This window comes from Podarcis filfolensis (assembly GCF_964270895.1).
Source record: "Podarcis filfolensis genome assembly, chromosome: 13".
Lineage (NCBI taxonomy): Eukaryota > Metazoa > Chordata > Lepidosauria > Squamata > Lacertidae > Podarcis > Podarcis filfolensis.
Window position 1 is genome coordinate 22445254 of NC_139615.1, and position 15986 is coordinate 22461239.

Consider the following 15986-nt stretch of genomic DNA (forward strand, 5'->3'; position numbering starts at 1 on the left):
GCTGGGGGGAGGGGATCTGGGGGGAGGGGTCTCTCCCTGGGGGTGGGGGGAGGTGGTGTTTGCAGTCAGAGAGTCAAAGGCAAGTGAAGGTGGAAAGACAGACGGAGCGACCGAGCGCAGCCGCCGCGGACGAGAGGGAGGCAGACAGACAGACAGACGCGCGGACAGTGGGTACCAGAAAAACAGGGGGTGACATTTTGTGGGTGGGAGGGGCTGCCAGTCTGCAAAGCGCGGCTGTCCTTTTTTCCTATCCCCGGCTCCTTCTTCTTCTTCGCCTCTGACCTCCCCCGATCCCTTGCGAGCACCCCGAAAGGGAGGGAGGAGAAATCTGTTGCCAGATGTTGCCTAGTTTTATAGGAGATTAAATGCCCCTGCAGGCAGAATCTCCCGCTTCCCTCCCCCCGCGCACACCCCTAAATCGGGTGCCTAACCTCCCTAGAGCTAACTATACAAAAGCCGCCTTCCCCCCCCCCCCCCCGCCTCTTAAAAAAAAAACACAACCAAAACCAGAAGAATCCTCTGTTGCTTTTCGTTGCTATTGCTGTGAGTATTTTCGGGGAAATGTCTTGTGTGTGTAGGAGCCCCCTCCCTTCTCATCCTCCTCCTCCTCGCCCGCGCCATGAGCTGCTTTGATTTGATTTCCTGCCCGCTTCCTCGATTCGCTTTGCGATTGACACGATCAACAGACTCAAATGTCAAATGGAAAAACACTCCGGATGGGAGGCACCCCTTCCTCCCCCCCCCCCCCAGCCCTCGAAGGGCCAGATTGCTTGTGCGTATTGGGGAGGGGGGTAAAGAGAGAAGAAGGAGAGGCGGGTTGCCCCCCTGGTCTCCATGTGAGAGGGGGGTCTGTCAGGATGGAATCGGGAAAGACGGAGGGGGGTGGCTGAGGGATTTTTGCCTTCTGCTGGAGGGAGAAGGAAAGGGGGGGTCGCTGGGAGGATTAAGTGGGTTGCAACCAGAGGAGGATTTGCAAGCTGCAGGGTCCCTGAGCTCTGCTGGAAGCGAGGAGAGGTGAAACTGGCGTCTGTATGTGCGTGTCCCAAATCCGCCGGCAGCTTGGTCCTATTTCTGGGAGTGAGCAGTAAGCCCCAGTGGGTAGAAGCAAGGGGGGTGGGGCTAGGAGGTCAAGCTTCCAGGTGAGGGGGCCAGGATGCTAGTGGGTCGCAAGAGGGATGGATCTTGGGAGGCGGGAGGCAGAGTGCAAGGAGCTCTGGGGCTCTCTCTGCAAGGCTTGGCAGGTTGGAGAGCAGTCGGTGGTGGAGTCAGCACTCCTGGGTTCTCTGGGAGGTGTGTCATCAAGTGAGGGCAGGTGGATGTTGCTGCCTTGGGCTCTCCGGGGTCCAGTGTTAAGGACCATAAAACCCAGGGTTGTCTGGGAGAGGAGGCAGTGGGACGAGCATCTGGATTCTGCCCTGACTGTGCAGAAGAAGACTTCCAGAGGCATACCGTGCTGTCAAATCAGTGTGCTGGGAGTTCAGTCGAGGCTCCTGACTTGTTGGAGAGAAGAGTCAGAGGGTTTGAAGTCCAAGGCTGGGATGCCTGGATTTTTTATTCCTGGCTCTTGGAACAGAGCCGGGTCTCACAGGGTTAGGGCCCAAAGAGATAGGAAGCCGTTCATCCCCTTCAGAGCAAGGAGGGTGACTGGGTTTGGGCTTTTTTCCCCTTTTTTGCTGCATGTTCCCAGCCCCCAAGCCTGGTGGGGCTTCACGTGGCCTCAGCTGCAGGTGTGTGCCTGTGTTTCCAGCTCCTCTGGTGTGAGTGCCAAGGCCGCCTGGCACGTAGGCCCTCCCTGTGTTGGCATCTGTGGGCACCTGGAAGCTCTGTGGCAGCCTACATTACCTGGAGCTAACTTTCAGCTTTCCACAGTCTTCAGCAGAGCAGCAGCAGCAGCACAGTCTCCCGCCCCCTTGCCATGTGCTTGGGTTCTACTACTGAAGACACCAGAGATCTTTCCCACATGTAGCACCTCCTCACACATAACCTCTTGACTGTACTAGATGTGAGCACATCTAGGAAGCCCCACTGCCCACTTTCCAAACAGAAGGTCTGGGAATAATTGGGTTTATTTGGAGCGAGCAGTGAAGGGAAAACAGACCAGTTTTAGTCGAAACGTCTCACGTGCATGGACATTAAGATTCTCCACACACAAACACACATGTCCTGGTATACACAAGTAGCTATTATTGTTGTTGTTGTTGTTTTAAAATTGGAGCACCTGTTTGTTCGGGTCTGGGGATGATATGTGCATAGCCTAGGCCTCTGAGCCGCAAAACGAAGTACACAACCCACAATGGGCTCAGTAAACCTAGTTTTGCTGCTGTCTTGGGACCTCCAAAAGAGGGAGGGGGTTGGCAAGCACATGGGAAGGCTGAATATACCTCCACCCCTTTGTAGCACTCCCTTTCTAAAATAGGTGTTGCCAGGGCTCAGGTCTGCCTTTGGTAAAGTAGGGGAAGTGGGGTAGAAAAATCACTGCACGTGCTCAGAGGCACTCTTTACGTTTCAGAAAGGCTGGTTGTGAAAGCAGGGACAGGGAGGGAGGGAGATTCTCAGGCTTATTCAGCCCTGGAACTAACCTGGCTGTGTGTATGAGTAAGTGAGTGAGAGAGAAAGAGAAAAAAAGAGAAAGGGGTGGGTGGGAAAGGGGATACCCCCACCCAGCTAAGCAGCCTTTTAACCATGGCTTCTGAGGTTCTGTGCAGCATTGGCTTGGTGAATGGAAACCTTCCTGGCAGGGCTCCCTGTGTCTTTAACAGCTGTGCAGCAGGCGTACATTCAACAGGTGGGGCTTTCCTTCCAGCAGAGCAGCTCTGTGCCAGGGAAACTGCACCTGTCCGGTTTTTTGGCTTACCATTCAGCGCCTGAAAACACTGGAGCCCTACCAAGGTGAAGAAGAATAGCAACAAAAAAAACAGCGACTGTAGAAAGGACTATACAGCAAGTGAGACAAAATCTGTGAATGCAGCATACATCTAAAGCACCCACCCACCCAAGAATCCTGGGAATGATAGTTCACCCCTTGCAGGGCTACAGTTCCCAGCACCCTTAACAAACTACAATTCCCAGAGTTCTTGGGGGGAAGGGGGATATGTGCTTTAAATGTATGGCTTGTCAGGAGTAGAATATCTAGCCCCAAAAGTACTTTATTGCATTCTGTGCCAGCAGATCGGCCGCCGTTCTCTCTGCAAACCTCATTCTCCCTTTTGTACCTTCCTAGCCAGGGACCGGGGAGATCCTGGCTTCCCCCACTTCGGCCTGGCCTTCTCTGCCCTGGGAAGGTCTCTGTGTGCAGCTGCTGCTTCAGTGATTGGCTGGAAGAATTCTCTTCTGGATGCCTGTTCCTTCCAGGCCCCGTTAAGGGCCCCAGAGTGACAAGGAGCACCCCGGGGGAACTGGATCGCTGCCCGTGCCAGGGTGATCAAAACAGCTATTTATGGCCCAGGAGGGGGATCCTTGGATGGAGGCCAGAGTGGAAACCAGCCACAGCACCTGGGAGGGAGAAGAAGAGGGAAAGAGAGGAGGAGGAGGAGAAGAGGGAGCCTGGGAAAAGGGGGGACCTCCTGCTTTTATGGGGCTCCTGGCAGCCCCTCTTCTTGTTCCAGCAATGGAGTGGCACCTGGTGGTGGGAGAGAGGGAAGGAGGGAGGGAAGTAAGGAAGGTTCACAGCTCAGCAAGGGGAAAGTAGCCTAGTTTGAAAGAGCAAAAGAGGGCCGGGGAAGAGGATGCCTAGCCATCCTGCTCCCTCGTTGCTCCTCTCTCTTTTCTGTTCATAAAATTTAACTCCAGTGCAAAATAAACAAAACAAACAAACCCTCAGTAGCATGGTAAGGCTTGCTTGAAGGTATCTACCAGGGAGAAGAGAGGAGATAGATGTTGCCCCAGTTTGGATAAAAACCTCTAGTTTGGGTCACAGTTCCTGTGTCTTTGGTTAGCTGCCAGATAACGGGAACCGGCCCTTCCATGGTTCTAGGGGGTCTATGTGTTCGTGGTGGTTGTTTGGTGTGCTCTTGGACTCTCTCTCTGTGGGGGGGGCATACACACACAGACACCCGCACACGTACTTTCCCCTTCTCCAGAGTGCCCTGGGGCAGTAGGGAGGACGGTTCCATTTTTCAGATGCATTGAAATATGTGAGTGTTGGCAGACTATATGCAGACACACCCCTTACAAGCACAGTTCATTACTGCATGTTCCAGAATGGTCCAAAGAGCTTTGCAGTTCCTGCCTTTTTTCTTCTTCTTCTTTGTAATCCTTCCAACATGGGCTACTCCTCAAAGGGATGCCTGCACCATCAAGGGATAACTTGCATGTTTGAATGAGCTGCCGTAGTTCTAACTCCCCTCAGATAGAACTTCCTTTAGGGATTGTCTTCCTCAGTACAGTGGTACCTCTGGTTACAAACTGAATTTGTTCTGGAGGTCCATTCTTAACCCAAAACCATTCTTAACCTGAGGCGCACTTTCACTAATGGGGCCTCCTGCTGCCGCTGTGCCGCCGGTGCACGATTTCCGTTCTCATCCTGGGGCAAAGTTCTCAACCCAAGGTACTACTTCTGGGTTAGCGGAGTTTGTAACCCGAAGTGTTTATAACCCGAGGTACCACTGTAGTGTGTACATTCACATAATCCATTGACAGTCACCACATGAACAGTAATAAAGGCTGCAGTCCTCAATAAGTGTGCCATGATGGCCAATGTTGTTGGACTTCCAGCTCCTTTCAGTCCCAGCCACCATGGCCAAACGATCAGGGATGATGGGAGTTGTAGTCTACCTTGGCTTTCCCTGTATTACTGAGCTAGCCCCATAGTGGGACTAAAATGCATTGTGTCATGTTGCAGGCACAGAGAGAAATTCTGATACACCTGCATGTGTGAATCGGCCCTGGGAAAGAGATTTGCCCAAGACCACCCAGTGAACTTTGTAGTAGCTTAGGGCTATTTCATATACAGCATTTTTTTCCTAGGCACGGCCAGGATGATTTAAGTTATAAAGAAAAGAAGAAGGCAGGCTTAGATCATTGACTTAAATAAATCAACTTCTACCTTTTGAAATTCACATATTTCCTGAACAGGCATGAGCAAGCTGGCGGATTGCTGTAGCACAATTCAAGCATTGGCTTGCATCCAGGCTCAAGTCAGTTGCACTCTGGGCACTTCCAGGCTGTTGCTATTCTCAAGTGGAATTCAATCGCGTACTGGCAAATTTGGGTAGTGCAATTAGAGTTGATTGGGAGAGCTTGCGCAACAAACACACTTCCTCCCCCAATGGTTGGACTTTCTGCAATTTTTTAAAAAATGCACTGGGAAGTGTGGGATAAAGCTTTCTCTGCAAACAAATTAGTATGTACGAATGCTTATTAAATGGCCCACGTTGTCTAATTTTCCTGCAAATGAATCAGGAGGAATGCTCAAACTGGTTGCCTTTGGCACCCTTAATTCCCACTGAAATCAGTGAGGCTTAATGTAAGTCACAACTAACTTGTCCCACTGATTTCAGTGGCAACTAACTCTGCAATCATATATTCCCAGAAGTAAGCCCTGCTGAATTCAGTGAGACTTTCTCCCAAGTAAATGTGCATAGGGCTGCAGCCTAACCAGTTGACTTAGTCTGGATCTAACCTGCTGGTTTGAAACTAAATGAAGTCTTAATATCAGCTAGGAACATGATCCAAAATGTGTGGCCATGGTATTCACATGCACAGCACAGCTACATCTGTTAGAAGATAAATTTCTTTTGGACTCTCTCTGTGCTATGTGAGAATACTAAGCAAGATCACTTACTTGGAAGTTAAGGTTGCAGTCATGTGCATATTTATTTGGAGCTATGTCCTGTTGAACAAAGTGGGATATACTTCCAGTAAACAAGCATAGGACTGAGCTGTAAATATCCAGAGCTTTCTGTAAAAATAGGTTAGTCATTGCTGGGCAAAACACTGTTTGCCCATCAGATGGAAAATAAATCTCCACGTAGTTTGTTTAGCAGGTTCAAAAACAAGTGTCTTACTAGTCAACTATTATATGCAATCACCACCTATTCCTTTCCTTGACTCCTCTGGCACACACAGAGGGCTTTGGGAGAGGCAGGGTCACAGAATCACAGAACTGTAGAGTTGGAAGGGACCCCAAGGCTCATCTAATCCAATGCAGGATCATCTGTTGTCTGTGCCTGGCTTGGAGAGGACAAGAAACAGCTCAAGTCTCATGCTGATTGGAAGGCACTCTGGCTGTTACTTACCTGCTCAAAAACTGCACTGGCAATCGAACCTCTGTCAGGTGCTGAATATCCTGTTTGCTAGAGGACGGAGGGCGCTCGTCCCGGGTGAGCTGGGGAGTGGATTTGTGGAGGCCGATGCACAAATATTCATAATTTGAGAACTGGGACACACTGAAGAGCTTCGATAGTTGGAAGGTGCATACTATAAAGGAGCCCAAGATCACCAATATGGTCTCCCATGGTGATCCTGGTGGTATGTAGGAGAGCACATCTGTATCCTAGTGTCTACAGTCACCAGGTGCATTAGGAAGCCCTTGGCAATAAACAGGATACACAAAACTTATGCATCGTTAGGATGCTTAACCTCAGCAGTCAAGCGCCCTCTGCCCACCAGAGCTTTTTTTAAGCAGACCAGACTTTAATTTATACAGTAATCTGTTTGATAGATGGCCGTGATTCAGTTTTAAGAGTTTGGCAGTAAGAACTGGAACATGTTCCATTCAGGTGCTCTTTTAGATGGGTTGCTTGGGGGTTGGGGGAGACCTATGATGTATTTTGAAATGTTTTGTTAAAAAGTCGATTTTAAAAACAATCACACTGATTTTTATGCATCCTGAAGGGGGGTAGCTTTCCGCATCAACTGAACAGGGAATAGTCTAGCCACTGAACATACCAGTCCAGAGAAGGGGGAAGGGAGGAATTGGGAAAAGGATGACGTGGGCTTGAGGAAACCTCAGGATTTAGGGTGCGGATATGCATGGGGCTGGAGAGCTAATCTTTCAGCTAGGCTTTTAAGTTTTTTACTTCTGGCCCCTCCAGGTAGTTACTAAAAAAGAAAATAAATTGTGAAATATAAGCATAGATTTCTTTTTTGTATGATTGGAAAGATCACAGTTGTGCTGTGTATAGAGATTAGGTTCCCTCAGTGCAAAATTTGGATTGGGGAGGATAGCACCACGGAGCATACACCTTCATTGTATGCACGCTTGTAACATCTGCTTTGCATGTAGAAGGCCACAGGTTCAATCCCTGGCATCTCTGTGTAGGGCTTTCCCGACACCCTGGGGAGCCTCTGCCAGTCAGTGCAGGTAATACTGAGCTGGGTGCACCTATGGTTTGATGCAGTGTCTCTGCTGGTGTACCGCTCTGCTCCACATGTCACAGCGGCTCTCGTCAACTACTGTAGCGCTTGATCATGTATTGCACTCCCAGCAGGAATGATCAGGGCTGGTGCTGTGCCAGCTGCAGGGCTTAGCCAAGGGGTTCCACTGCCACAGGAAGCAACGGCATGGCACAGTTCAAGAAGTGCCTCCCCACAATCTCTTGCTCCTTTGCTGAGAATGATGGGGTGCAATGGCGTTCGTCAGAATTGCATCCTGACACCCATTGGGCTATTGCAAAAGATTCTGGGGTGCAACTCTCAGAGCACTGTTTTTTAATTGGAACCCTTAAACTAAGCGATACCACTTGGGTTGTTTTTGATGTCAGGCTGACCCTGGGCCCCTGCCAAGGAATGGTCCTTTATATAAAGTTACACTCCATTACATAACCAGAGGATTTGGATCTAGGACAGCTGGGTTAACTTCTTCAGCTCTGTCCAGGACCCCCTGTGTACCCTTAGACGAGTCTCTCTCCCTCAGTCCCTCAACCTGTAAAATGGGAGGTTTATTGCATTAGGCATAGCGCCATTGGTCAAAACACAGCCACATAAATGCCACAGATTAAACAACAGCACAGTGCCGCAAAATATCACACATACCCGCAGACTTTTAAAAGATATTATTTCAACCACAACAACAAAACACAGAACACCATTTTAGGTATGATATTTTTACAACTTGTGTTATGTCCTCCGTTCTTACACTTTGTCTTTGCAGCTGCCTCCGTGATAGTTAAACCAAAATAATAGCATCCTTATAGGCTTCAGTTATTTTCACAAGTAATCATGATGCAGAGTGTTTGAGATTTTAAAATTTATTTTGCATCACCTGCATCCGTAATTTTAAAGTGACACCTACTTCATATGTTCTCTGTTCCACTTTCAATCCCACACTCACAACTTGGCACACATTTGATTTCAATTATTTATTATTTAAATTTGTATCCTGCCTTTCTGAGGAATAGTCTCAAAAGCATCTAGCAGAAATAATACACATGCAATCAACTGATATACGATAAAATCAATACAACCTGCCAGAAATCCACAGCATGGGCAGTTTTATGTGTGGTGTTCAAAAACACTCTTTGATGGACAATGAGGCTCATCTCTTTGTTAAAGTAAGGCCAAGACTCTGGGTTGGTTCACAGATACATTTCTTGACCTCTTCACTTAATGGCCAGCAGATAAATGTGTCACTGTAAAGTGATGCCACATTGGAAAGCATAACAGTTGAATTCACACTGGGTAATATGTGAATTCTATTGGCTGGCATTTGGTCCAGGATGACTGATTCACATCTGCCATCCCTGCTTGATGGAATAGCCATCAGATGAGGACTATTCCTGTGTGAGCCATCACTAAGATACAGCAGAAAGCTTTGAGGAAAACCATGAGCAGTGGTGTACTTTGGTAATACAGCGCCCTGAGCAAGGACAAAATCTGGCACACACAGAGACCCTAAATATTTATTATTTTCACAATAATTCCTTTTGGTACAATTGCTTTTTCAATCAATCTTCTCAGTAGGTATCCGTATAAATATAGGTGGTTATTTTCACCATCATTTTGTGCCCCCTTGGCTCTGCATTCTGTGCAGGGGAACTGCTTGTACTGCCCTAAATCTGGCTCTGCCATGAGTAGAGTCCTGACAGGAGCCCCATCCTCAGCCAGTGACTTATCAGATGCATGTGGCTGTGCCCCAGCTAATACACTGCTTGATGTCTGTGTCTCTTATATTTTGCTTCAGGAGCCATGACGGAGCTTCAAGAAGTGCAGATAACTGAGGAGAAGCCACTTCTGCGAGCCCCAGGAGCACCTGATCCGGGCAAGGTCAGCAAAAGGACAGGATTCCCCTGACTCTCCCCTTCCCTGCCATCCCTCTTTCTCCTTCTCACCAGTGTACCCAAAGCTGTCCAGTCTTGCCTGTTTCTCTCCTTGTTCTTTTCCGTCTGAAGCAGATTGGCAAAGCAGACGCATTAAAAAATCTCCCTTACGCTGCGCTCAGTAGTCAGTCCATCTGGCCCAATGGCGGAAGGGCCCAGTGCTTCAGGCAGAAGTTTTGTTTGTTTTGTTTTGTTTTTCCCCATCGCACTGTTGCTACATCCTTGTAGCTGGAGAGGCTGGCAAATGAACTTGGGCTCTTTCATGTGCAAAGTCAGTGCAGAATATGTGCTCTTGGAGGCTGGTCCGTTATCCCAAATGCCCCACCAACCTTACCTGCCTGCCTTCTTCCTTACATCCAGTCCAGGGGGCAGCTCTGGGTGTCAGTTTCTTCCCCCTTCAATCTCAAGTTTTGCCCTTGCAGAATGTGACAGGGAACAGGAGGGGGACAAAAACAGAATTAGTTGGCTGCGCCTGGCTTTGGTGCTGGCTCTGGCTCCACCTACTGGTGGCCTCCCTGCCTTCCACCCTACCAATCCCAATGGGCACCCACCACCACTGACTCTACCACCAATCCATGGCCCCTCCAGATACCTAAAAATTGCAACCTCTGCCAATCCACCAATTCTGCTGGCCACATCCATAGAGGTGACAGAGCTCTACTGAGAGACGAAGCATGTCTCTTTCAAAGCACTGCAGGACAGAGATGCAACAGCTGGACCATCTCCTCTATTGAGGAAGGGGGGAAATTCAGAAACTCATGCTCTACTACTGCGCTGCAGCCCTTCCCTGGTTGTTGCTATTTGAGAGCTTTAACTCTCTGAATAGTGGTATAAACCCTTATCCTCCCTTGGTCTATGCAGAGGGCTTGTTTTGCCTTCCATTGATGATGAAGTGAGACATTTATATAAACTGGTTGACCAGAGAATCACATACCAGGTCCAGGGCATTATCAGAATTGCCAAAGCTGGCCTGTTCTTGGATACCCAGCAGAGCCTTGAGCTTCCAGACGTAAACGCTGGAATATGAATGAATGCAGTAAATAAAACAGCAAAAAAACACTTGCAGAAATGTTGCACTTACAATCCTTTGCGGTCATGCTGCTGGGGGAGATTTAGGTCCAGACTTGTCCAGCCTGTTGTTGTGTTTCTGGAGCTGCACCCCAAATCCACAGACATTATGAACTGTACCCAGTGTTAGTCATACTCAGAGTAGACCCATTAAAATGGCTAACATAGGTACATTAATTTCAGTGGGTCTCCTTTTGAGTAAAAGTTAGGTGAATGGAGCCCCTAGACTACTTATTTTAATTTTCGGAGGCAACAGAGTTTGACCTGACCGAAGAGATGATGTGGTATCTGTTTTAATAAACCACAGGGTGCATTTGGATAGAAATCAAACCATTGATTTATATGATCAACAGCTTGCTTTGTATCTGAATGCCTTGGTCCTATCTACTTTGTCATACTCAATACCTAGGGATGCTGTCAACAAAGGATCTCCCCGCCCCCAAGCTTGTGTTCCATGCGAAAGCAGCTCAGCCCTTGCAAAGGACGGTGCAGCCAGTTAATTCCTTTTTACTCAGGTGCTAATCACTTCCCAGCAACTGATCTCAAAACTGTAAAATCACCTGGGTTAAGTAAGGTGTGGGTGTGTGCAAATGTTCCCAGGAAGTCATATTCTTAATCATAGAAGTCCTAGGATATGTGGCAGGGAGAAATCTGGCACAGGTGTGCTTTTAGCCCAGGTGTCCTTACCATTGGACACAGGTTGCCAGGACTGCTCTGGTGAACTATACAGTCTAAATGGCTAGTTTCTTTGGGGAAGCATGGGTAGGGAGCAGGCCTTTGCCTTTCCCCAAAGACACAGTATGACCTCAGCTAAGCAATGCATCATTTAGCAGAAAGCATGTAAGGAAGCAGGTTGAACCCTTAGCGTTACAGCTCTAGAGTGCAGTTAGCTTTCTGGTGAGTCCAGTTTTGCTCAATGCCTGCTCTTTGCCCGTGCCGGTAAAAAGGGCCCCTATGTATAGCAGGAAGTCTCTGCACCCCCTTGATTTCCGCTCCCCTGCCCTATTCCCATAACTCTGATTCTTTTTCCTCACTTACTTCCCACCCTGCATTCTCTGTCTGTCTGTCTGTCTTCCCCCCTCCTTTCTCTTTCTCTCTCTCTGTGTTCTAGGATGCTGAACTGATAACAGCCAAACTTCTGCAGGAACAAGGCCAGGTAATCACCACCCCGTCCCCTCTTGTTCACGGGGACAGAACTGGTGCCCCGAACCCTCAGAATGCCAAAAATGCCAAACAGAAAGAAGCTATGTTAACCCCTCAGTGATCGTTCCTTCTCTCCTTGTTCTATCCACACTGGGTATACTGTGCATCCAAGCACTGCAGTTGCTGCCTGATGGATTTAGCAGAAATCTTGCACGTGCACCTTTCCCTCAGCCTGGAGTTTCAGAGTTCTACCCAGGGGAGCCAACTTGGGCCTAAAGTTATGGGTGCCCGTGACGTCGTGACGTCACGTGTGCCCCGGCCTCGGAACCTGACTTCTGGTGGCAAGGCCTCAGGGATGCTGTCCAAGGACTCGCGAGGTCTCGGAACCCGACTTCTGGTGCCACCAGAAGTCGGGTACCAAGGTCTCGCAAGGTCTCGGACAGCATCACCGAGGTCTCACAAGACCTTGGACATGACTTCTGATGCTTTCGAGGCACCAGACGTTGCATTGGGGGCTCTGCAGTGTGGGTGCTAAGTACCCACAACAAAATTTTTGTTGGCGCCCCTGGTTCTACTCCTGTTGAATTCCTGCCAACAACTCCTGTTGATTTGCTACTCTGGGATGAGACACAGAGTCCTTCTTGAGGGAGAAGCAGCAACCCTAGTCTGTGAAGGAAGAGTGAGCTTTCAGCACAGGGATGGAGAGGCTGTCACCTTCCAGTTGTTGTTGGATCCCCAACTCCCATCACCTCTGACCACTGGCCATGCTGGTCAGGGCTGGTGGCAGTTGGAGTCCTTCTGGAGGGTCCACATCTGCACAGTTTATTTAGCAAGTCAGTGTAAGCCAGGTGTTGGGAACCTTTGGCCCTCCAGATGTTGCAGAATTACAACTCCCATCAGCCCCAGCAAGCATAGCCAATGGCCAGAGAAGACAGGAGTTGTAGTTCCGTAACATCTGGAGGGTCAAAGGTTCCCCACATAAGCAGATAATGGAGTTATGACTTCTGTGTAACCAACTTAAGGCCTTGTGAGCAGGAGCTGAGGGCACTTCTGAGGTTGCCACCTTTCTCTGTATGCTGAGAAAAGATGCCTCTGTCAAACTGAAACAGAGCACTGCCTTAGAGTGTGTCAGACCACTGGTCTACCTAGCTTTCTTATTTCCTATGCTTGCTGACTATGCTCTTGTCTATACTCTGCAGGGTTTCAGGCAGGGGTCTTTCCTAGCCTTACTTGGAGATTCAAAAGACCTCTTGCACAAGATCTCGCAATGAGCCACCTTTAATTTCTCCATTATATAATCATTAAAGGCACAACAGCTCTCCCGTGGAATCTTGGCTCTGGCCCAGCCTGTTTCTTGTTTCTTGTCTTCGAGATATATAGGAGGCACCTTTGCCAACTCCAGCAGGCTAACACTATTCTTCCTTGCCATCTACCAGTCAGTTCCTTAGTCAGTGCCAGGACCATGATGGGCTTGAATTAAAGCTTTTACCATCCTTGCTTCCACTCTGTGGCCTTAAATGGCTGTGGGATGTGCAGAACTTCAACATCTGCAGCTTATTCCATCACTTGGGTTGCCAGGTCTTAGAAATATCCCTGCTCCTATGCCTTTAACGAGCAAGTCCAGCCATGCTCATGAAAAGCTTTGCCTGCTGACGTCTGTAAATCAAGCTGCTTTCAAAAATGCAGGAGCAGCCAGGACAGGTTCTGTCACCACCACCATGTTGAGGAAAGCTGCACCTGTTGAAATCCCTGCTCGTCATCTGGCTAAAAAGGTGGCAACTCTTCTCTGTTTAGTCATGACCTCATTGACCAGCCTTAGGCAAGGCAAAGTCCCATTTGGTAAAATAGGACAATATAATTATAGGGCTGTTACGAGGTTTGGTGACACAGCAGGTGTAAATGGAAAGAGGCAACCCTTTATATAATGGAAATGCCAAATAATAGCTGCTCTTCCTGATTGCAAAAATCTTATTGCACCAGTCCACCCACACGCAAGGTAAGTCATTCTTGTGCCCATTTTCCAAACGAGGAACTAAAGATCAGGAAACTTAGGTCTCTCCAAGACCACCCAGCATGACAGGGATCTGTCCAGGTCAAGCCCTGTACAGGTCAAATTCTTAAACTATATTTGCATTTCATTCCAGAGCTAGAGGCAGACTCCTGGAGGCTTGGCTTCCAGACCTTACCAGCTGTTAGGATTCTGAGCTGCACTTGGTGGGTGACAAGTTTAGCTTTATTTATTGCTCCCTCTAAGAGCGAATGGAGGTGGGGTGTGCCAAGAAAAATGGAGCCTAAATGAGGTTGCTGAGTAAAAGGAGGGGCAGTATTGGTAGCCCTGATGTTTTCCCAAGTCCAAAAATATATTTTAAAGGAATGAAACAAAACCCAGTTGGACCAAACAGAGAGAGAAAAAGACAACGTAGATGGACCAAAAACACACCACAAAAAACCACCAGCCCAAGCAGTCAGGGGGAGGATGTACTGCAAAAAAATTTTGCAGTTCCACTTTGTTTATTCATTTGATTATTCATTCAGTGGTGTAGTGGGTAAATGCTGATGTTCGTGCCCTCTTCATGACAGGCCTGATAGCCAAGCCCCTCCTAAGCCTATACAAAAGAAGAAGAAAAACCTTTGACAGCATTTTTTCCCTTCAACCCATCCCCCACTTTGAACAGTTTGGGTGGGCTCAAAGTCTTGGTCAGTATTTTGTGGCATTTTGGTTGGTCATGATGTAGGGATCTGGGATTTTTTTCAGAAAGGAAAGTGCCAGTTTTAGCCTCTTAGCTATGCTTGCTAAGGTTACCTCCCTCTTCCTCTGTTTAGTTTATTTGGTGGGTTTCTCTTTGAGTTAAGCTTAATTATTTGGCACATAAAGAATTGGCAAGTAATCCCCCCCCCCCGAGATGACGCCAACATCCCTGCCCCTCCCTGTTCCACCACACTGCTGCATTAATCACAATATTTCTATTGAAATGTTTTTGGGAACACAAACATGCACACAGGTGCCAAATCATCCGAAGTCAACACAAAAGCAATAAAACTACAACCCATAAAACAAATCAGAATGCAGGAGAGTAGATAAGAAAACGTAAGATTAGATTAGGCTGCAATAAACAACAGTAGCTGGTGTGCCGACATGGATGAAGCAAAAACCTCCCAAGGGGTTTATGGCTAGTTGAGTGACCAGATGCAAAAAGGGAAGAGGCCTCTGTGTATGGTCAGCTGGTACCATGTTGCGCACTCCTGCACTGGCATTATTCGCCACCCCTACACAGCTGTTAAAGACATGGGAGCAATGTCTGCCTTTGTACCATGACTGAAAACCCACCAAGCCAAACACAGCCCAACACTTTTCTGCAGCAGCAGCAGCAGCCCACAAGGGATTTCCTCTTTTGACTTCCTGCCTGGGTTTGCAAAACTACAGAAGCTGCCAAGTATGTTGTGTTTAGGCACAGTCCATTCTCTACAAGTTGTATCCTTAAGTATAAGCCAGACTTCCATTCTGCCATGTTCCCTTGGCATAGGGCAGCAATGGGAAGCCTCAGGTCCAGGAATCGCCTCCAGGTCTTTCTGATTGACTTTTGGGACTCTTGTTCCTCACAGGCCATGTTTCGCTGGCTCCTTTACTTGAGTGTTTTTGCCTGGCTAGAACGTGTCCCCAAACTCTTATTATCCTCCTTTCCCATGCCTGGGTGGAGGATGGAGAGGGGTGTGAGAGTAAGTTAACATTTGTCATCCTGCCCACTTTTGCCTGCACTGCCACTACCACCTGATGTTTCCTAGAAGGGAATGTGACTCTCAGGCTAAAATAAGTTCCTCACCCCTGGCTTAGTAGAAACCCTGCTGCAGGACTGTATTAAGAGTCCTACCAGGAAGCTGTATATGACCCCATTAGAAATGCCTGTTAGTTGTCTCCCATAGTTTGTACACCAACAGGGGCTTCATGCAGGCATTCTCCTGTTGTGTTTAATCGTTGTGTGAGAGGGGGAAGGCAAGAAAGCTCCTCCACCCCCCATTGCCATCCCTGTCATTCTCCATGAGTTGGAGGTATAGCTTCTCTTCGGGATGCAGAACCTGATGTCATGGGCTGTATGCCAGGAACGGTGCATGAGCAGAGAAGACTTCCTGCTTCAAAAGTTAACCCTCCAACTAACTCTTTGCTTCTGTCTCACTTGACCCCCATGGGACGGGTTGAGGGAACTAGCACTCTTCTTCCCCTGTGCATGTGGGCTCAGGACAAGGAGAACGCCTGAATAGGGCTTGTGTAGGACCTGAATACAGTACTCAGGGTTCAGCAAACAACCTTCCTGGCAAGCCACAATGCCTGGCTGGTGGCCTCTGTTTGGTTCAGTGGGTGCTGTCCCGGACTATCATCTGTAACCATTAGTCAGCGCTTCCTGCTTTGGGCTTGTGGCAGCCTTGCCAGCAAGTCTTAAATCTAGGCTCGCGGTCGCTTGCCTCTCTTCTGAACTGTTTCTTTCATCTCCACCTTTTACCCTTTTCACGCCTGTGTTATTG

At 48.4% G+C, this 15986-nt stretch overlaps 1 protein-coding gene across 15 annotated transcripts in view; it reads left to right on the plus strand.

Moving 5' to 3' along the window:
* The first annotated feature begins 3 nt into the window (after window positions 1-3).
* Window positions 4-15986, plus strand: part of NDRG2 (NDRG family member 2) — a 40504-nt gene continuing 24521 nt past the window's right edge. For 3 of the 15 annotated variants that reach the window (XM_083580489.1, XM_083580484.1, XM_083580481.1), the window contains exons 1-2: window positions 35-167; window positions 9122-9204. In XM_083580489.1, the coding sequence (XP_083436615.1) occupies window positions 9127-9204 (78 nt within the window). In that variant the 5' untranslated portion in view covers window positions 35-167; window positions 9122-9126. Of the gene's footprint in view, window positions 544-9121; window positions 9205-11436; window positions 11482-15986 lie in introns of all 15 variants that reach the window. The other 12 variants (XR_014540757.1, XM_083580477.1, XM_083580485.1 and 9 more) reach the window with 8 other exon arrangements.